The 23,914-nt window shown below is 43.7% G+C and overlaps 1 protein-coding gene across 1 annotated transcript; it reads left to right on the forward strand.

Annotated features, from left to right (window-relative positions):
* The first annotated feature begins 9,288 nt into the window (after positions 1-9,288).
* Positions 9,289-10,398, forward strand: LOC147611031 (uncharacterized). Its single transcript, XM_086785365.1, has one exon. The coding sequence runs from the start codon at positions 9,336-9,338 to the stop codon at positions 10,323-10,325; it is 990 nt and encodes a 329-aa protein (XP_086641491.1). The 5' UTR covers positions 9,289-9,335; the 3' UTR covers positions 10,326-10,398.
* The last annotated feature ends 13,516 nt before the right edge of the window (positions 10,399-23,914 follow it).

The following is a 23,914-nucleotide window of genomic DNA, read 5'->3' on the forward strand; positions in this document are numbered from 1 at the left end:
GCATGCTCTTCCATTTGCATGCATTAAGGGTGCTTCCATCAAGTGGTTTCTCTTGAAACCATAGGTGCAAAAGCTTTGTGAAGACTCCGCCATTGTCTCCACCACAAATGAGTGCATCCCACTCTTGATGCACACACATGGACTCCATCTTGAGTCTCAAACCTTGCTTGCTTCAGCCAAGCAAAACATGCACCTTAAAACATGCTCTTTGCCCAAATGCAAGAGCCATGGGATCCACATATCCCAACAACCAACAACCCTTCTGAAAAGATGCAGGGGAGAAGAGAGCTTGAGCTCTTGCAAGCACACACACACACTCACAAAACCCTAAAGAGAACACACAAGGTGAGAGGCTGAAAATCTTCTTCTTCTTCACACAACACTCCATATACAAAGATAAGAGTACACACTATATGAAAGGTACTCAACCAAATACATAATAGGGTTCTCTATAGTGTGAACCCAACTAAATGAGCTGGCGCTATAACTATGCCAGTCTCTAGAATGGCTGTCACACAGCCTTTCATCCCACTGGCCGCATATCACCCATGATCTCACCAACCATGCCAGTGGTGTAAGTGTGGGGCCTATCCCCCAGGTGGGTCATCAGTGTCCACCGCCTTAGTAGATGAGCTCGATATCTCAACACTCCCCCTCGAGCTCAACTCCATCTCATGTACACCAAGCGAAGCCCTAAATCTGCGGAGCTTCTTTGTACCCAATGCTTTGGTGAAGATGTCAACGACCTGATCCTGTGTGCTGACGTAAATAAGGTCAACGTCTCCTGCCAAAACCTTCTCTCTGACAAAATGGTAGTGGACCTCTATATGCTTTGTGCAAGCATGAAAAACTGGGTTCCTGGCCAATTGTATAGGCTAACTATATACTGCTAATGTTGTCACAGAAAATGACAACTTGTTTATCCACTGATAGATCCAAATCTGCAAGTAGCTTTGTCAACTAAGCTACCTCACATGCTGCCATAGCAGCACCTCTGTACTCGGCCTCTGTAGTGCTGGATAGAGCAACCGTAGGCTACTTCTTGCTGCTCCAAGTCACAGCAGCACTCCCCAAAGAAAACATGAAGCCACTAGTAGATCTTCTATCTGAGATACTACTAGCCCAATCAGCATCTGTGTACACATATCTCTGTCCCAGTTTCATAAAATAGTCCACAATGCAAAGTAGACCTCACATACCTCAGTATACGTCTCAATGCATCCAAATGCGGCTTCCAACTGCATAAACTGACTCACCAACCCAACCGCATAGCTCAAATCTGGCCTGGTGAGTAGGATCCTCCAAAAGCTCTCCTGAATCTGCACTCAACTTGCCATTCTGATCCAATGGCACTGAGATAGGCTTATAGCCTGTCATATCATAATTGGACAACATGTCCAAGCCATACTGTCTGTGCAGTAATCCAATACCATGTGGTGACCTAATCACCTCAAAGCCCAAGAAATTTCTGAGCTCCCCGAGATCCTTCATCTCAAACTTGTGTCTAAGCAAGATCTTTACATCAAAGATCTCTGCATCATGGTCCCTCGTAATGATCAGGTCATCTACATAGATGACAATAAGCACAACCCCTCTATCACTGTCTCACATACAGCGAGAAATCTGCATTGGCTACATGAAAGCCAATAGTGACAAGATATTCAGAAATCTTGTCAGACCATGCTCTTGGTGCTTGTTTTAAGCCATACAAGGCTTTCTTCAACCTGCACACATGCTCGGGGTGACACATCCTCATAACCAGGTGGCTGTAACATATACACCTCTTCCTACAAATCCCCATGCAAGAATGCATTCTTTACATCCATCTGATGTAAAGACCATTTCTTTGACGGAGCCACCGCTATCACAACTCTCACTGTTGCCATCTTGACAAGTGGGCTGAAAGTTTCCTCATAATCAATGCCATATGTCTGTGCATATCCTTTGGCTACCATTCTAGCCTTGTACCTACTTATGCTTCCATCACTGTTATGTTTTACTTTGTACACCCACTTGCATCCAATGGCTTTCTTGCCTTGAGGTAATTGCACTAAATCCCAAGTCTCATTTCCATATAGTGCATCCATCTCCTCATCCATAGCTTTCTCCCAACACACATTTCCAACAGCCTCATCAATGCATGTGGGCTCTACAACCTGTATAACTTTTGCCATGTATGCATAGTGATGTGCCACATAACCATCATAGAGGTAAACCTCTACACAGGATTCTTCACTCTCCCAGATCTTCGTAGCTTTGCATTCATGGCTTCCATAGCCTTCTTTACACTAGGTGTTCTCATAGCTGGTATCCCAAGATCCTCATCAAGGCTCATCTCTAAGCCACTAGACTCTCCACCAACATGAGAATGCCCTGCAGAAATGTCAGGCATACTAAGGGGCTCAACCACTTTCTCTTTGCCTTTATGTGATGTACTAACCACATTTGCAGGACTGGTATTATGATGCAGCCTGCCACTCCATGGTCTATGAACTGAACCACTAGATGAGGACTCTACTGGTCCACTCAAAGACTGTGATTGCTGACTTGCATTCTGTGCAACCACATTTCCACTCACATCAGCCCCAACAGCTTCTTTTTTAGAAGCATACCAGCTGCTCATCTCATCAAAAACAACATCCCTGATTACCCTCAACTCACGTGTAGCACGGTTATAACACCTGTATCCCTTTTGCTCAAGGGAATACCCAATAAACACACATTTTTTTAGCTTTTGGATCCAGCTTAGTTCTCAGCTCATCTCGCACATGCACATATGCAATGCATCCCAAAGACTTTCAGATGAGACAAATCAGGTTTTCTGCCAGTAAACCTCTCCTTTGGGGTTACATCATGTATGGCTGCATTTGGAGTCCTGTTCATGATGTAAACCGCTGCAGAAACAGCCTCAGCTCTCTCCCATCCATGCTCGCGCAATCTCAGCAATGTGCTTGTTTTTTCCCTCAGCAACTCCATTTTGCTATGGCATGTAAATTGTCTCCGAATACCATTCTTCTTCAAAAATTCAGAGAACTCATTGGAGAAGTACTCTCCCCCTCCATCTGACCTTAGACACTTTACATATTTCCCTGTTTGCTTTTCAACCATAACTCTGAAATTCTGAAAATGAGTGAACACCTCACCCTTCTCCTTCATGAAGTAGACCCACACTTTCCTTGTGTGATCATCAATAAATGTCACATAATATCTACAGCCTCCCATAGACATAATATCTACAGCCTCCCATAGACATAATCTTCGTAGGACCCCATACATCTGAATGCACAACATCAAGTGCATTTCTGCTCACATTTCTGTCACGTGGAAATACATGCTTTGTTTGCTTTCCAAATTGGCATGCTTCACATATTTTCTGTATACTTTCAACTTTAAACTTTGGTAGCCCTGTCACAATTCCTTTAGTTTGCATAGACTTCATTCTCTGCACATTCATATGTCCAATTCTTTTATGCCAAATGTCTGTGTCTGCAACAATTCCTGAACTATTTGCAAACATCGCAGCACTCACTTCAGGCATGTTTACATTCAATGTAAACATTCTGCCCACTCTGTTGCCTTTTGCAACCAACCTGCACTTGTCTTTAAAGTCTTCAACATAACAATCATCAGGGTTAAACCGAACCTGCACTTGTCTTTAAAGTCTTCAACATAACAACCATCAGGGTTAAACCGAACCTGCAAATCCTACTCAATCATCTGGCCAACCAAAACCAGATTCTTTGTTATGTTTGGAACATGAATTACATCTGCAAGGTTCTTCACTTTGCCATCCTGCATAGACAATGGCACATCTCCAACATGGGCAATTGGATGAGCAGTGTCATCCCCTGTTTCTACAAAACGTGGTCTTTCAAGGTTTTTCATCTCCTTGAACCACTCCCCATGACTTGTCATGTGGTTTGAAGCACTTGAATCAACATACCATACATCATCTTTATGTGCTGCTTCAACATTTTCAGACATGGCATTAACAACATGCTGCATAACAAACAACCTTTCATTATCCTCATTGTTTCTGCTCGAGGATGCATAGTTTTTTTGCTGCAATTTCCCATTTTGCATGTCAGCTTGCTTCTTATAACAATCTGCCTGCACATGTGCAGGCTTACCACAATAAAAGCATCCACGTGTATCATTATGCTGCTTTTGCCAATTTCCACGACCTCTTTGACTCCCCCTGCCTGTGAATTGGCCTCTTCCACCTTCGTGTTGTTGTTGTTGTTGTGAATTCTGGGACTGTTATTGTTGCTGCTGCTGGCCATAATTCTGATTACCTGTTCGGCCACCTCCTTGGCCGCGTCCACGGCCTCCTCTACCTCGTCCTCTTCCTGAGCTTGTGTAGAAGGCCTGTTGCTCTGAACTGTTTTTGTTTTGTGAAGACTATTGGTCTTCACCCAAGCTCTTCTCTTCTATAATCAACATTGACACCAAATCTGTGAAATTGGGAATGTTTTCCCGAGTCTGAATAGACGTGTTAAACGTCTTGTATTGTGGCCCGAGACCACGTAGACAGACTTCCACCTTATCAGCATCATCTACTGAAACGCCAATAGATGCAAGGGGTTCCACAATACCCTTGATCTTCAATGCATAGTCATTCACAGACATACTCTTTTTCTCCATAGTATGAAGTTCATTCTTCAACTGTATCTTTCGTGCCTTGGTATTCGTTTTATAGAGTTTTACCAAGGTGTCCTTCGTCTCCTTCCAAGGGACTTGGCATCCTGTATGTGCCCAATCATGGTGTCCTGTATATTGATAGAGAGCCAATACATAACTTTTCTAGCTCCTTGGGTCCAATCCTTGAACTCTTTCACATCTGTAGCAGTCGGATTGATCTCTGGTATCTCCGATGCCTCTTTGTGCGCTCACCTTCTATATAGTCCCAGTAACCCTTTCCCATCAGGAAATTTATCAACCTGAACCTCCAAGCATGGAAGTTGCTTCTCAGCAACAATCTGGTTTATGCCATCATTTGACATCTTCCTAGACGCACAAATTTACCAGAAATAGTACTCTAGTTTGTCCTGCATAAACTGCTGTATTTTCTGCAGCGATATTGTATGACACTCAAATGTCACAACTAGTGACCTCAATGTGCATACATACACCCAATGGCAACTGTTGACCTCCTTGTAGCCCACACAATGTCTGCACAACCAATCTGTCTTCCTCCAGTTCTTAAAACAGAGTTCTACAGAGAATCGATGACTTACCCGCAGTGCTTGAAATCGTCTGCTTTCCGAAAAACGGAGGTTCTAATGCGCTCGAAATGCGTTTTTGGCCCGAAAAATGTAGTCCAATAGGATAGTATAGTTGCCCTATAGCTTTACTCCCACGAAGAAAGCTCCAGAGATCATTTGCCGGTGCCTCCCGTAGAGCTCTCGACAAGGGTGTAGTCGCCAACACAAATAGGGAAGAGTAGATGAAAAGATGCAGGGGAGAAGAGAGCTTGAGCTCTTGCAAGCACACACACACTCACAAAACCCTAAAAGAGAACACACAAGGTGAGAGGCTAAAAATCTTCTTCTTCTTCACACAACACTCAACACTCCATATACAAAGATAAGAGTACACACTATATGAAAGGTACTCAGCCAAATACATACTAGGGTTCTCTATAGTGTGAACCCAACTAAATGAGCTGGCGCTATAACTATGCCTGTCTCTAGAATGGCTGTCACACAGCCTTTCATCCTATTGGCTGCATATCACCCATGATCTCACCAACCATGCCAGTGGTGTAAGTGTGGGGCCTATCCCCCAGGCAGGTCATCAGTGTCCACCGCCTCACTAGATGAGCTCGATATCTCAACACCTTTAACATTGAGCATTTTTCCATGCTCAAAACCAAAACTTTGAGGCAAAACTTCACAAAACCAACTTTCTTGTGACACCTTTGTCTCCATTAGGAAGTGAATGGGGTCTTCTTGGGCCCTTTAATTTGCCCAAGCCTAATCAAGGTGATTAAGGAATAGCCAAATGGGGGGTTGCCATGTGGACTGAAATGTTGGGTTTGTAAGAGAGGTGTAAGAGTGGTCAAAGGGTGCACTTTTTCTCCCAAAAAGGGAGGGAGGCAATTTTACAATTTTCGGACCTCCATAACTTCTACATACAAGCTCCGATTTAAGTGGAGATTATAGATCCGTGATCTGCGCATCAAGAGATTTCCATAGATATGTTACATGATATGGTTTTGTCCGCTAGATTTTAAATTCCATTTTCCCTCCAAAATTCAAATTCGAATAAAGTAGCCGTTTTGAAGCCTCTAATTAGAAAACGTTTCTTCTTAAGAGAAAAGGTTTGACTCCTTAAACTGCATAATAAAAGGGCCCAAGAAGCCTTCCATTGAGGTCCTAATGCTTGGCAGCTTCCTTTTTGACACCAAAGACTCCATAGTCTTCATACTTGCTGAAATCTCCATTTTTAGCTTCTTTGATGATGAGCAGGCTCTTCATGTTGCAAAACTCCCATTTGCAACTCTCTTGGGCAGCTTCTATGCAACCTCCTTGTTGCAAATCTCCTCTCAAATCCTCACAAATGCAAATCCAAATGATAATATGAGTGTGCATAAATTTTTTTCCATCATAACTGAAAATAATGCTTAATCATATGAACACATAACCAAGAAAAACTATACATAAATATTCACCATGACCAAGAGCCCACCCAAGCTCTGATACCATGTTAACAATCCAAAAATGGGATTGATCATGGTCAAGGACATAGATTAAGCAACATAATTAAGGTGGATTAAACCACACTAAGAACTCCATGAGAGGAGAGAGAGAGAGAGATTGCACACTCAACACTCAATTCTATTCTCTTGCATATCACAATGAACCATACAATGATATAGGTCCTCTAGCCTTATCCCACTTTACACATCATCATCCATGTGGCAACTCCTTTTCCACTCCTTTTGGTCAACACTCACACACCATACAATATTACATGTGGCATTCTTATCTTACCACAATATCTTGCACCTCTAGGGTACTTTCCCACATACACATACACCGCGATTACATCTCTCAACATGGGTAGGGCATCATTATAATACGACGATCTGTTGCCACCCGCTATTTTTTTACATAGTACCCAAGGAGTCCCCTATTCCAAAAATAGCGGGTTTGGGTGAGGCATCATTATCATATGGTGTCTGATACAGGTGAAATTTTGTGAGTGGGTCCATGGGGCAGTTTCCCTCTCACTCACAAAGTTTCACCACCATTGGATCCCAGATGGGTGGGACGGTGTGTTGCCACTTGCTATTTTCTGCATAGTGCCCAAGGGGTCCCGTATGCAAAAAATAATGGCTTTGGGTGGGGCATCATTATTATACGGTGTCCGATGGGTGTCCGATGTGGGTAAAACTTTGCGAGTTGGTCCATGGGCTACTACCCCTTCACTTGTAAAGTTTCACCACCATCTGATATGCCGGATGGACGGGACCGGATGGACGGGACGGTGTGTTGCCACCCGCTATTTTTTGCATAGTTCCCAAGGGGTCCCCTATTGAAAAAAGCGCGGGTTTGGGTGGGACATCATGCAAGTACAATGTCCGATGTGGGTGCTACTTTGTGAGTGGATCCATGGGACTACTACCCCTCCACTACTACCTTTCCATGCGCACATTTTCACCCATCCGACGCCAAATGGGCGGGATGGTGTGTTGCTGCCTACTAATTTTTACATAGTGCCCAAGGGATCCCCTATGCAAAAAATAGCAGGTTGGGGTGGGGCATCATGCTCGTATGGTGTCTGATGCAGGTTAAACTTTGTGAGTGGGTCCATCGGGCTGCTACCCCTTCACTCACAAAGTTTTTTTGCCATCGAACATTGGTTGGGTGGGACGGTGTGTTGCTACCTGGCTATTTTTCATATAATGTCCAAGAGGTCCCTTATGCAAACAAATAATAGATTTGGGTGGGACATCATTATGATATGGCATTTGATGCAAGTGAAATTTTGTGAGTGGGTCCATGGGATTGCTACCCGTCCACTTGCAAAGTTTCACCACCATTATTGGCATGATAATTTTTAATTTGATATTCAAAATTTTTAATTAGAAAATTTACATAGTTAATGTAATGTTATGGGGTTTTATAAAAAGCTATCTTTGCTATCATCAAAAGCTCGTCTTATTGAAGCCAACAAGAAAAAGAAAAACATAAATGAAGGTTATATATTTGTAATAAGAAAAAATAAGCAAATAGATTGTGTAGGTTAGTGGTAGAGCCTATGCGTCCCATTGGGGAGATACTGGTCTTGAATCCATCTTGGGAAACTTGGACAAGGATACTTGTGAATATGTAAAAAGTAATCAGTTTGCTTAATTAATTAATCGATAGATTTAAAAATAATATTAAACAAAAATTCATAAGTGTAGATCCAATTGTTAACAATGTATAGCCAATGACCATGATAAGTAACATGATGACTCCTAATATTTCTTTTTCCTTTCAAAAATTATATCTCTAAGTAAAACTCATGTCATCGCATGTAAAATGTGTTGATTCAATTTAAGTTTATCTTTTTTTTTTAATGACGACTATTAGAAGAGAGCAAAGCACTCCGTGAGGACCCCTCACATCCTCTAGCAAGGTAACTATCGGGTGTCTAGCCAAAGATCAAACGTGGTACCTCCAAGATATAAAACTTTTACATGTAAAACCACTCAAGAGTATACAAATATAGATGCACGCTGGTCAAAAGTTTTACTATAAAGCCACGTGGCACGCAGATAGGGGGCGTTAAGGTCATCGCGGGCGAGGTCAAGTCAATAACCGCGTTATCATGCGCGCCCCGTCAATCGTGGGCGTTAAGGTCATCGCGGGCAAGGTCAAGTCAATAACCGCGTTATCATGCGCGCCCCGTCAATCGTGAAAACCCGGCCAGTGCACATAAGCCCCGTGGCGCAGGCAGAGTATATTTGGGGGGTTTAAGGTGTTCGAAGATCAAGTCAATATCCGCGTTATCATGGAGGCACTGTCTCCCAACCGGATCAATCGTGAAATCGTGAAAAAGGAGAAGTGTGTGAGTGAGTGATTGTGTGAGAGAGAAGAAGAAGAAGAAGAAGTTCTTTTAACGTCGTAGGAACAATCCCAAGAGACCAAATATGATCTATCCGACAGTGGAGTGAGATTCTAACAAAGAGAGAAAAGGAGAGAAAGAGAGAGAGGAAGATGACGATGAGGAGTGAGGGTTTGTGTGAGAGTGAGAGGGGGAGCGGGAGAGGGGGAGCGGGAGGAAGAGGAAGAGGACTGTGTGTGTGAGAGGAGAGAGAGGGGGAGGCAGGAGGAGGAGACAGAATGAGAGAGAGCGCTGCTATGGGCATTTATCTAGATCTCCATGTTCCTATCGGGGTAGCCATTGCGTGTCTTGGGCTGTGGCATCTCTTCAACAACATCCGGAACTACCACGTCAAAGGACCTGCAAGCTACCTACAAAACAGAGTGTGGTTCCCTACCAAATGGAAGGGCAATAAACGGCACCTTGAGCTCTACGCCATCATGGTGGTATCCATGCTCTTCGTAGCTGAGCAGCTCTTCATCAACCCAAAAAAGCACCAGCCTCTGGCAGATGATTGGTCGATACCCACAAGCCACCTCAAAGAGTTCGAGCACTGCACGATCGTCCTCTTTCTTTTGATTTTTTCTGCAGCTGCTCGAGTTGCAGACAAGGCGCAGCGGGAGCAGCTCGCGTTGCACTCACAGAGGCTTCTGCAACTGCTAATGGCGGTGTTCTTCAGCCAGGAGCTTCTGCTGTTTCACGTACATTCTAGTACAGACCACGCGGGGCTGGAGGGGCAGTACCATTGGCTCCTGCAGCTCATCGTGTCGGTGAGCTTAGCCTGCACTGTGCTGGGCATGGCGCACCCGCAAAGCTTCTGGATTGCACTAGTTCGATCGCTCTCCATCACCTTCCAAGGTTTGTGGTTCATTCAGATGGGACTTGTGCTTTGGATACCGGCTTTCACTCCCAGGGGCTGCGTGAAGCATCGCGCAGCATATCACCACCTAGTTGTGAGCTGCAAGGACGATGAATCCTCCATGAGAGCCAAGGCTCTCGCCAACTTGCAGTTCAGCTGGCACTTGGCCATATTAGTGAGCTTACTTTTCATCTCCATGTTACTTGCCACCACATTCTACACTGCTAGCAACCTGCCCCAATATCAAGCGGTTCAGCAACATAAGAAATGGATTAACGTCGAACTTGAAGATGTGCATGCTGCTCTGGACATGAATGAGTTTGGCAGAGTGTCCCTTGAAGAAGTGCATGCTTGCAGTTCAGCTGGTTAGAGTGCAGCCATCATTAGAAAAATTATGAGTTCATTTTGGGGCCCTCTAAAGGAGTTTCATGCTCTTTCTCTCTCAAAAAAATAGGGAGAGCCCTTTCTCACTATACTCTCTCCTCTTCATGCGGCTATCCTGCATGGCTATGCTCCTCTTCTCTTGTTGTGTAGTTTTAATAAGATTAAGCTTTATAGGGCTTTATGAAAGACCTATATAAAGATTAATTAATCTTATAGTTTTATTAAGATTGATCTTTATGAAAGCCTATGAAAAAAGGGAGAAACTACTAAAAGAGACTGCACCAAAGGGTAGTCTTCGGTGCAAATCAATATAGGTACTATTCTCTTTCTTTGTGTGTGTGTGTGTGTGTGTGTGTGCGCATGCATATGTGTGTGTGTGTGTGTGTGTTTGATAGAGAGAGAGAGGGGGGGAGAGAGAGCGAGCGAGAGAGAGAGAGAGAGAGAGAGAGAGATAGAGAGATAAGAGAGAGTTATGGTTAATTGTAGTGTTGCTCTCACATTTCATGTGTGAGTGTTAGGCACCTCTAAAAGTTGGTAAGGTATCTCCTTTAGATAAATTGAATCGTATGGACCCTTGTAATTGTGTGAGTGACTTAATGGTGGTTGGTAACTGCATTGATTAACATGGTTGCCAGTATTGACTACAATAAGCGAACAAACCAACACCATGAGCAACAAGGAGATCGACAATGACATCCACGAACGAGTGCCCGTGAGTCCTGCCCATCCAGCATCCCAATGGTGGTGAAACTTTGCTGGTGGAGGGGTAGTAGCACCATAGACCAACTCATAAATTTTCACTCGCAAGACATCGTATGATAATGGTGTCCCACCAAACACGTTATTTTTTGTATAGGGGAACCCTTCGGCACTATGCAAAAATAGTGGGTGGCAACACACCATCCCACCCATCCAGCGTCTGATGGTGGTGAAACTTTGCGAGTAGAGGGGTAGCAACCCCATGGACCCAGTCGCAAAGTTTCACCCACATCGGACATTGAATGATAATGATGCCCCACCCAAACCCGTTACTTTTTACACAGGGGACCCCTTGGGCACTATGCAAAAAATAGCACAGGTGGCAACACATTGTCCCACCCATTCGGGATCCGATGGTGGTGAAACTTTGCGAGTGAATGGGTAGCATCCCCATGGACCCACTTGTAAAAGAAAAGTCTCACCTGCATTGGATGGCGTATGATAATGATGCCCCACCCAAACCCGCTACTTTTGCATAGGGGACCCCTCGGGTACTATGCAAAAATAGGGGACCCCTTGGGCACTATGCAAAAAATAGCAGATGGCATCACACCATCCCATTCACCTGGCCTCTGAAGGTGGTGAAACTTTGCGAGTTGGGGGGGGGTAGCAGCCCCATGGACCTAGTTGCAAAGTATTACCCGCATACAACACCATATGATAATGATGCCTCACCCAAACCCGTTATTTTTTGCATGGAGGACCCCTTGGGCACTTTGCAAAAAATAGAGGGTGGCAACGCACCGTCCCACCCGATGGTGGTGCAATTTTGCAAGTGGAGTGGTAGTAGCCCCACGGACCCGTTTGCAAAGTTTCACCTGCATTAAATGCCGTATGATAATGATGCCCCACCCAAACCCATTATTTTTTGCATAGGGCCTTGGGCACTATGTAAAAAAATAGGAGGTCACCACACACCATCCCACCTATCCAGGATCCAATGGTGGTGAAACTTTACGAGTGAGGGGGTAGCAGCCCCATGAACCCACTCATAAAGTTTCACTCACATCAGATGCTGTATGATAATGATGCCCTACCCGAACTTGGTATTTTTTTGCATAGGGTACCCCTTGGTACTTCTGAAAAAATAGCGGGTGGCAACACACCGTACGACCCATCCGTCATCCGATGGTGGTGAAACTATGAAATTAAAGGGGTAGTAGTGCCATGGACCCACTTACAAAGTTTCACCTACATCGAGACAGTGTATGATAATGATGGCCCACCCAAACCCGGTATTTTTTGCATAGGGGACCCCTTGGGCAGCAATCAATGATTTTATATTCACGTGATCACAATATTTTTTTTATTAATAACATGTGTTAACATGTTATTAACATGTTAACATGTTAACATGTTCCCAAAAAGGCGGTGGGAGGCTCCCTGGTAACTGGCTAAAATCCCGTCGGGATTTTTGCAATACCCGGCGGTCCCGCCGGGTATATTATAACCCCGACGGGCCCCGCCGGGTTCGTCATTTAGCCCGACGGGCTACATTTTTGTATATATATGGGCCCGGGGGGCCCTTTGGGAGTTCATTGCTGACAGTATACACGGGTAATGACAGTTGTGGGTGTGTGTGTTTGTGTGGGTGTGTGTGGGTGTGTGTGTTCGTGTGGGCAGCCGCCCATGGTCGCAATGCGCAGCAGGATGTGGGTGGTCCGCCACACGAGGGGTGTGTGTGTAAGGCCATTCTTTGGAATGGTGCTTATCATGGGGCACATAGTCGGTAACGCGGCTGGTTTGTGTCCTATGGTAAGTATGGCACGCCGTAGCGGTACTAGTCGGTAACGCGGCAAGCATAGTATCGTTATGGCGATGGCACCTTCCCTTCCCTTCCCTTTGTCAAATGCGGGCATATGGTCGGTAACGCAGCCAGTGTATGTCCGTATCCTATTCGTATTCCCATAGATTCGGGCGGCATTTTGTCGTTAACGTGGCAAGTTGGTGTCGTCCGCTAGTGCATATATTGTTTTTTGCATATTGCGGCATTTGATCGTTACGCGGTCGGAAAAATGTCATAAATTTTCTTGATGCGGCTTGTATTGTTTTTATTGTGTGTGATCCATGCGATACTTGGTTGGTAACGCGGCATGAGTATTTCATGGATCAAAGTTTACATCATATTGTCTTTAAGTTTAATTTCATGATATCGTGACTCGCAAAAATGAATATCTCTCCCTCTCTCTTCCTCCCCCCCCTCTCTCTCTCTCTCTCGATACACTTCACAACTCTCTCTCTCTCTCTCTCTCTCATGATACACTTCACAACTCTCTCTCTCTCTCTCTCTCATGATACACTTCACAACTCTCTCTCTCTCTCTCTCTCTCTCTCTCTCTCTCTCTCTCTCTCTCTGTCACGATAGGTGTGTAGATGAGGAGTTCTTTTTTTTTTCTCTTAAAATATATACATAATCCCTAATAAATTCCCTTTTCTCCCTCTATTTTCTTAAAATATTAAACAATACTAAACATTATTTTCCTCTCTTTAGGAACTCACAAAACTATTAAAAATATCATCTAATGTTTCCTCTCTCTCTATCTGTCACCCACGACTCTCTCTCTTCCTCCCCCCTCTCTCTCTCTCTCTCATGATACACTTCACAACTCTCTCTCTCTCTCTCGATACATTTCACAACTCTCTCTCTCTCTCTCTCTCTCTCTCTCTCATGATACACTTCATAACTCTCTCTCTCTCTCTCTCTCTCTCTCTCTCTCTCTGTCACGATAGGTGTGTAGATGAGGAGTGCTTTTTTTTTCTCTTAAAATATACATAATCTTTAATAAATTACCTTTTCTCCCTCTATTTTCTTAAAATATAAAACAATACTAAACATTATTTTCCTCTCTTTAGGAACTCACAAAACTATTAAAAATGTCATCTAATGTTCCCTCTCTCTCTATCTGTCACGCCTCTCTCTCTTCCTCCCCCTCTCTCTCTCTCATAATACACTTCACAACTCTCTCTCTCTCTCTCTCTCTCTCTCTCTCTCTCTCTCTCTCTCTCTCTCTGTGTGTGTGTGTGTGTGTCACGATAGGTGTGTAGATGAGGAGTGCAACATGTATGCACTTGATAAGTAATGATAAGTAATGATGCACTTGTTGCGGTTGTCTCACGTTCGATAATGTATTGCATGATGTTGAGTTCAGTAATATTGTTTGATATTCCGTTTTTGTTTGATCATTGATAAGTAATGATACACTTGTTGCGATTGTCTCACGTTTGATGATGTGTTGGATGATGTTGATTTCAGTAATATTATTTGATATTCCGTTTTTGTTTGATCATTGATAAGTAATGATACACTTGTTGCTGTTCTCTCACGTTTGATGATGTATTGCTTGATGTTGATTTCAGTAATGTTGTTTAATATTCCATTTTTGTTGTGTTTAGTGATATTTGCTAGATTTGTTGTTTAATATTCCGTTTTTGTTGTGTTTAGTGATATTTGCTAGATTTGCGAAGACGACCACCATGCTTTCCCCTGAAGAGCGTAAAATCATTCTACGAGCAATTCGCATTGAAGCAGTCATCGCAGTGTCACAATGTTCAGAAGACATCGTCAAAAAGATCAATGAGTCTGAGATACTCATGCGAGATCTTTTAGAGCAGATATGGAAAAACGCACAGCGTCGACTTCGAAGTGGAGGCAACGCTGAGTTGCTTGATAGACAAAAGATAGCAGACTTCAACCATCAACATATAACACGAACTATTTTGGGGAGCATGCGTGTAGCATCAAGAGCAAGTGCATGAAGGCGCTGGATGCAGAGTCACTCTCCAAAAGAGTGCGCATTGCCCAGGACGTCGCTGCAATGTCCAGCCAGCCAGATGCGAGTGGGACGGGTGCCATTAATGGCACAATCTACAATTCTATGTGCACACACCTCATTGGCATCCCGCACGAGGCTCTGCTCGAAGGGTGAGCAATAGGCTCTGGTGTTTTTGGCACAGTAAAAGAGTATACAGTTAGAGGTATATCATTTTTGCTAGAGCACATTACTTTTTGCGGAAAGCACTACAAAGGAGAAGGCAGCACCAAGTTTGAGAGCTTCCAGGCAGAGCAGGGCATGCAGGTTCTACACCCATCAATTGTCATGTGTATTGCCTTCACAAAAGAATCTCCTTGGATCACTATTTTCCCATACTATAATGGCGGCTCGCTTGGTGATACTCTTCTGAAGGTCCCCTTCAGATTCAGTGAGTTCACCAGAGCAATTTTCCGTTTGGATCGAGGATGGAGAAAACCCCCGCTCGATAATATTCCTTTAAGTCATCTAGAACTTTCTAAAATAAAACAAATAGTAATAACCATGCCACATATTATGCATGCCCTGGTGGAAGGCCTAGCGGCGGCAGCACATTTGGCAGGAATTGTACATACCGACCTACATCCATTCAATGTAGTGTTTGATTTTACAAAAGAGTTGAAGCCACGCGTAGGTATTATCGATTGGGGGTTACTGTTGAGAGTGCCCAAAAAATGGATGTCTCTCAATTTTGTATTTGAAGCAGACAAGAACCCTGAGAAGGTGGCACAGGCGGTCTCCTACGCAGACAGAGAGCGAAATAAACGGCCGTGGATAGCCCCGAAAATTTATGATCCGTTTTTGGCAGATGCATACACCCTGCATCTGATGTTTTTGCTTTAGGGTATTTATTACAAATTTTATATGACTTTTGGCAGAAAGTACAAGAGTTGTGGATGGACAATAGTTCCTATGACAAAGTTACCATGGATACTATTATTTATAGAGTCAAAAATTGGATGTGTACCTAATCGCGACGAGCGAAAATCTGTTTTGCAAGTAGCGAAATTTTTTAGATCACTAAATACTGACCCGACGAGGGCACAACGTCCTCTTGTAGAGCTATCGGTGTCATTCACCCCAATTTTGTAATTTAACAGTATCAGGAGATTTAGTTTCAAGAATGGCTCTTTGTTTGTCTCTCTTCAAAATTTGATATGTGCGCACTATTTGAAATATTTTCTCATTGAGTCTTTGCAATATCTCTCTCCTCTTGTGGTGTTTAAGTTTATGTTTTCTCTTCAAAATTTGATGTGCGTGCATTGTTTGAAATATTCTTTGAGTCAAGTGGATATTTCTCATTGAGTCTTTGCAATTCATATCTCATCTCGTGGTGTTAAACTTTAAGTTTTTGAGGGTAATGGTCAATCTATCTTACGTTGATCTTTATAGTTCATTAAAATCCTAAAGTCATTTACGTTCATGCAAATATGGCAGAAGCACAAGCAAACAAGCATCAAGAGTTAGACAAGAAGGCATATGAGCGAATGAAGGCCCTTGCACATGGACTGATAGCCCGCGAAGCTATGAGAACAGCATGCAGGTTGTCGAAATGGACAAATCCTACTTATGCCCAATGGAAAGACATAAATAAACGTGTAACCACAGAGATGATCAAGGAAATATGGCCATGTCCAGATGGCGAGATTAAGAAGGGAAGATGGAAGGTTTCGCGTTGCAGTCATAATGATTATCAAAATTAATGCCGAGCACATTTTCTTGGAGGTGTACTGTCATCCTCTCCATAACGCCGACGCTCCACTCTATTTTGCAAAGATGCTATATGCACAATTTATCCTAGAAACTCCAGTGGACTTCGCCTCCAGAGAGGCCACTGTCAGCACCCACAACATATGTGAAGAGTCAGTGACATTCACAAGGGAGGAACTTGCTCTCATGGTGGAGGGCGCTGGATTGGAGTTAAACAAGATCAAAGAAAGCTTAGGGGCACAGCTATAGCAGAGAAGGAGAAAGAAGCTGTATGATTATCTCAAGCGTCAACTCCTCCCCCAGCCAATAGAGGGATTCAAGAGCAGCTCACAAAGATCAGCCAAGATGTACAGACCATCTCTTCACGTATAGCTCCTGTGCGCCAAGGGAACCACATCTCTCATTTTTTGATACATCCTGATCTTGTGGGAGTTTCTGCTGAGGCTACTAGTTCCGCCACCCCCCAATGTCCTGTATGTTACAAAGTATTCGATGGGTGGAGCGGCCAATATATACTGCCCTGTGGACACTACTACCACTTAATATGTTTAGTGAGGCACATGCAAAGTATTTCCACATGTGCATTGTGCAGTGTCCCAATAAATCAAGGTATTTATACAGTGTTCGGCATGGCTAGCGAATATAAACCACCAGGACCTTTAGATGCAACTCCTAGTGCAATTCGCAATTTATTTCAAGATGAAAGCTAAGAAAGACATAAATCCTACTTTTGTATTGATAATTTCTCCAAATACAATCATTTGTACAAGTATTTTTTATGAAATTAATGAAATGGCTTCTTCCTCTATGTCAGTATCTTGCTCCAAAATTCTTTCACCGTTTACCCTCTCTTCTGCTAAATTAAGCTCATCTAAGTTAATGTCCAAATTATCTTCTATCTCAAGGCTAGTGCACGATGTACGTCCACCAACATCAAAGTTCTCGTCTACTACATCATCACAATCGTACATCCATCTGGGCATATCTTCTTCATACTCTTCGCTTTCAATGTCTCGCAAGATCTTTTCATTGCAATACATGTAAACAAGTTTATTTGCTCGATCTGCAAGAAGTCGATTGCGAATAGTACTGTGAATATATTTGTACATGCTCCAGTTTCTTTCTGAGCCTGAGTTTGAAGAGCACTGACTTAGAACCTTCATCGCAAGGTTGCGTAATAAAGCATAGTACTCACCACCATTCATCATCCACCACTTCCATGCAAGCTTCTCTTTAGCCATTTGTTGAACAAGGGAGTTGGAAAATAAACCCTCTTTCAATCGAAATGAGGTCATCTCCTTTATGCACTTTACATGATCATCAACATTATTATAAAAAGTGTTTACCACTTTATAAAAATCTTGAACCACCTCAACGTTGGACATCAAATCCATATTCTAGTATTCAGGATCTAGCATGTAAGCAGCACTGTGTAGTGGTGAATGCGCTCGAATCCATCTAGCATGGAAGTACTTCAATAGGACTTTTCTTTGTCTACTGGAGAATGGTACACGCCATTGCTTTTCCACCACTGAATGCTCTAATTTCTCAGGACACTCCAAACTCCGCTGGACAGTCCACCATTGCATCCATGCTTTCCCGAGATTAGGTGCTCTTTGATCAAGACTTCGTATGGCATACATAACAGGCATCATTACATGGTATGCATCCATCACACTATTCCACCAACTTCTTCTTGTAAGCGCTGCCTTCAAGACTTTGATTTTCTCTTTCACTTTTTCAGGTTGAGTGCTCTCCCAGTCATGAAATGTCATGCATGTAAATGTTTCACAAACTGCATCTTTATTTCGAAGAAGAGACTCAAAAGTGTAAAAGCGAGTGCAAAACCTAGTCTCCGCTGGAAGCTTCAACATAACTGACATGCGAGGTCGAAAAATATCTAACACTCTCTATATCTTGAGCATGAATCTTACAAGCTGGCGAGCAGTGTCGATGATTGAGGCAAACCATTTGGTATCATCACTTTTATACCAATCTTTTAATACAAGATTCAAACTATGAGTATTACAGCCTACCGGAAAAACATGTGGATAGTGCCGCTTTAGGATTTTGGATGCATTCTTGCAATTCTTTGCATTGTCGATTTGGACTACATTTTTGGCACCCACTTCCTCTATCACACAGCCAATGACTTGAGAAATGTAAGCCCCAGTTTTGATTGAACCAGCAGAATCCAGGGCACGGATGAAAGTCTCACCTCTAGGTGAAATAACCATTATATTAATTAATGGTTTTCTTTGTACATTGGGCCATCCATCACTTACTATACTACATCCAGAAAGCTCTATATTGCTAAGAATTATTCTTTGTACACGTTCTTTTATTTGCGCATAACATTTCTCTAATAGATCATTTCGCATAGCATGGTACGTAGGCGGTGAAAACCCTGGTCCAAACTCACCAATTTTCTTCCATGCTCTCTTCCAATGCTCACTGTCCACCATCATCATAGCACTCCCAGAAAAGTAAATCGCTTCAGCAAAGGCAAGTTGTGCATCATCGAGCCGACCTTGACGTAGGCTTTCTTGCAATGAAGTTTGACGCATGGGTATATTTCCTACGTCAAAGTTTCGCTTGCAGGAAGATGCACTGGGTAGATTACTTTCTGGTTGCACATTGACGTTCGGAGTACAAGCAGGCGATGTAGCCGGAGTTTGATGATTAGAACAACAGTGTTCTTGCTGCCTTGATACATTAACGGTAGGAGTGTAATGTTTTCTTGAATCTTTCTTTTGAATTTCTTCTCTTATGCGTTTGGCCACTGTAGGTGCAGAGGGGTGGGTACATGACTTTTTCTTCGCTCTTCCTAAAAAGTGTTCTATTAGTCGAGGCGCCCCACCTGATTTTATTGCGTGGCATAGCTTACACTCCCAATCTATGAATCGATCACTGACGTTAATTGCATATTGCCACTCTATCTCAGGTGCCTTTTTTTTCCTACTATTTGGAATTTGGACTCTATTGGAGGTATCACTGGATCCAGTCCTCCATCTCAAATAACCTATTCAAGCAAGCATATAACAATGAATACACAAATGAAAAAACAACAAAGTCACTCACGTATTACAAAACATACATCAGCAGACAAACTACTTCGAAACTATCTTGACAAACACAAAAGATCATCACATAACACAAAACTACTTCGAAACTATCTTGTAAGGTCTGACTACAAAAGTACTTCGAAACTATCATGCACATTGCACCCCCAATGAAGGATGCCTTTTGTACCCAATTAAGGATACTTTACACAATCAAAGATCTATGCTTGCCCAATACTCTAGTATAGGACAATAGACCTTCTCTAACATTCACAAAGAAAATCAAAGATCTATGCTTGCCCAATACTCTAGTATAGGACAATAGACCCTTTTCTACTCTAAACTATATCAAGTATCAAGAACCAATACAAGCCCCTAAGCAGGACTCTTGGCTCCATCAAACCATTCATAAAGCAGAATGAGGTAGATTACCTACGTAGCTCAAATGTAAAGCTGAATGACTTCAACTTTGTCCCTAAATCTCCGCAAAGTATTAGCTACGAACCACACCTTCTTGCCCCCAATTCAAAGAACTAAGGACGAGTGGCTCAATAGCCTTAGGAGTGCCTACAAGGAAAGATGACAGCCCCTAAGATAAGGACGTTCTTCCCAAGAGGACACTTCTAGCAACTCGAGAGCTCTACAAGTACTTTGAGGAGAGATATCACGCCCCCAAAACAAGGACTATCTCCCCAAAAGTTGCACGATGGGTGTCGGGCAATGTTTATAAACATGACAGAACCCCGTCGGGAAAACAAAAGAAGCCCAGCGGGGTTACGAGACTAGTAGGTTTTGGCACGTCATTGCTCAGGTGTCATGTGAATATACAATGTGATCACAAGTTTTAATATGTTAATAACAGGTTTTGTTAACGTGATCACGAAATTGTGAAGACGTTAATGAAATCCCTGGCAGCAATATGCAAAAAATAGTGGGTTGCAACACACCTTCCTACCCATCCGACGTCTGATGGTGGTGAAACTTTTCGAGTGGAGGGGTAGTAGCCCCATGGACCCACTCGCAAAGTTTCACCCACATCGGATGTCGTATGATAATTATGCCCCACCCAAACCCATTATTTTTTGTATAGGGGACCCCTTGGGCACTATGCAAAAAATAGCCGGTGGCAACATACCGTCCTGCCCATATAGCATCAAATGGTGATGAAACTTTACGAGTGGAGGGGAATCAACCCCACGGACCTAGTCGCAAAGTTTTATCCACATCCAACACGGTATGATAATGATGCCCCACCTAAACCCTTTTTTGCATAAGGGTCTCCTTGGGCACTAATAGAGTGGGTGGCAACACACTACCCCGCCCATATAGCGTCCAATAATGGTGAATCTTTATGAATTTAGGGGTAGCAATACCATGGACTCGCTCCTAAATTTTCACCCCCATTGGACGTCGTATGATGATGATGTCCCATCCAAACTCGTTATTTTTTGTATAGAGAACCCCTTGTGCACTATGCAAAAAATAGTGGGTGGCAACACAACATGCTCAATGGTGGTGAAACTTTGCAAGTGGAAGGGTAAATGCCCCATGGACCCACTCGCGAAGTTTCACCTACATTGAACGTCATACGATAATGATGCCCCACCTAAACCCGTTATTTTTTGCATACGGGATCCGTTGGGCACTATGCAAAAAATAGTGGTTGGCAACAAACCGTCCCACCCATCTAGGATCTGATAGTGAAACTTTTCAAGTGGAGGGATAGAAACCCCATGGATCCACTTGCAAAGTTTCACCTACATAGGATGCCGTATGATAATGATGCCCCACACAAACCCATTATTTTTTGCATAGGCGATCCCTTGGGCACTATGCAAAAAATAGCGGGTGCAACACACCGTCCGACCCATCCGGCATCCGATGGTAGTGAAACTGTGCAAGTAAAGGGGTAGTAGTGCCATGGATCCACTTGCAAATTTTTCCCCGCATTGTGCACCATATGATAATGATGACCCACCCAAACCCGCTATTTTTTTGCATAGGGGACTCCTTAGGCACTATGCAAAGAATAGCGGGTGGCAACACACCGTCCCACCCACTCGATGTCTGATGGTAGTGAAACTTTGCAAGTGGAGATTTAGCAGCCCCATGAACCCACTCACAAAGTTTCACCCACATCTGATGCCGTATGATAATGATGGCCAAGCCAAAACCGCTATTTTTTGCATAGTGGACCCCTTGGGCGCTATGCAAAAAATAGGGAGTGACAATACACTGTAAAGTTGGCGGCGGTGGACATGTAGCAACACCATGGAACTACTCACAAAGTTTCACTCGCAACAATAACATCATATGATAATGATGCCCCACCCAAAACCGTTATTTTTTGTATAGGGGACCCCTTGAGCATATGCAAAAAATGGTGGGTTGCAACACACCGTCTTGTGGGTGGAGGGGTAGAAACTCCATGGACCCACTTGTAAAACTTTCATCCATATCGGATGCCATACGATAATGATGCCCCACCCAAACCCATTATTTTTTTGCATAGGGGACCCTTTGCGCACTATGCAAAAAATAGCAGGTGGCAACACACCGTCCCACCCATCCGGGATCCGATGGTGGTGAAACTTTGTGAGTGAAGGGGTAGAAGCCCCATCGACCCACTCGCAAAGTTTCACCCGCATCGGATGCCGTATGATGATGATGTCCTACCCAAACACGCTATTTTTTGCATAGGGGACCCCTTGGGTACTATGCGAAAAATAGCGGGTGGAAACACACCTTCCCACCCATGCAACGTCCAATGGTGGTGAAACATTAGGAGTGGAGAGGTAGCAGCCCCATGGACCCACTCAAAAAGTTTCACCCATATTAGATGCGGTATGATAATGATGCCCAAACCAAACCCGAGGGGACCCCTTGGGAACTATGCAAAAAATAGGAGTTGGCAACACACTGTCTTGCCCATCCGGCATCCAATGGTGGTGAAACTTTGCGAGTGGAGGGGTAGAAATTCCATGACCCAATCACAAAGTTTTACCCACATCCAATGCCATATGATAATGATGCCCCACCCAAACCCGTTATATTTTACATATGTGACCCCTTGGGCACTATGCAAAAAATAGCAGGTGGCAACACACCATCCCACCCATCTAGGATTCGATGGTGGTAAAAGTATGATATTGATGTCCCACCCAAACCGGTTATTTTTTGCATAGGGGACCTCTTGGGCACTATGTAAAAAATAGCGGGTCACAACACACCAATCCGTTGTCCCCGATAGTGGTGAAACTTGCAAGTGGACGGGTAGCAGCCCCATGGATTGACTCACAAAATTTTCACCCACACCGAACGCTGTAGGATAATGGTGCCCAAGCCAAACCTGCTATTTTTTGCAGAGGACCCCTTGGGCTCTATGTAAAAAATAGCAGGTGGCAACACACCGTCCTGTCCATCCAACGTCCAATGGTGGTGAAACTTTGCGGATGAAGGTGTAGCAGAACCATGGACCCACTCGAAAAGTTTCACACACAAGTACATTGTATGATAATGAGGCCCCACCCAAAAATGTTATTTTTTGTATACGGGACCCCTTGGGCACTATAGAAAAAATAGTCGGTGGCAACACACCGTCCCGCCCTTCCGTCGTTCGATGGTGGTAAAACTTTGTGCATGGAGAGTTAGCAATCCCATGGACCCACTTGCAAATTTTAACCCACATCGGACATCGTACGATAATGATGCCCCACCCAAATCCGCTATTTTTTGCATATGCGACCCCTTGGGCACTATGCAAAAAATAGTGGATGGCAACACACCGTCCCACCCATCCAGGATCCGATGGTGGTGAAAACTTGTGAGTGGAGGGGTAGAATCCCCATGGACCCACTCGCAAAGTTTCACCCACATCGGATGTCGTATGATAATCATGCCCCACCCAAACCCGCTATTTTTTGCATAAGGGACCCCTTGGGTACTATATGTAAAAAATAGCGAGTGGAAACACACCTTCTCATCCATGTGGCTTTTGATGGTGGTGAAACTTTAGGAGTGGAGGGGTATCAACCCCATGGACCCACTCGCAAAGTTTCACCCACATCGAACCCAAACTTGAGGGAACCCCTGAGGGAACCCCTTGGGCACTATTCAAAAAATAGCGGGTGGCAACACACCATCCCGCCCATCTTGCGTCACATAGTGGTGAAACTTTGTGAGTGAAGGAGAATCAGCCCCATGGAACCAGCCCGTAAAATTTTTCCCACATCCAA

Source organism: Cibotium barometz, chromosome 48 (assembly GCF_041138505.1).
Source record: "Cibotium barometz isolate CiBa-2024 chromosome 48, ASM4113850v1, whole genome shotgun sequence".
NCBI classification, from domain to species: Eukaryota; Viridiplantae; Streptophyta; class Polypodiopsida; order Cyatheales; family Cibotiaceae; genus Cibotium; species Cibotium barometz.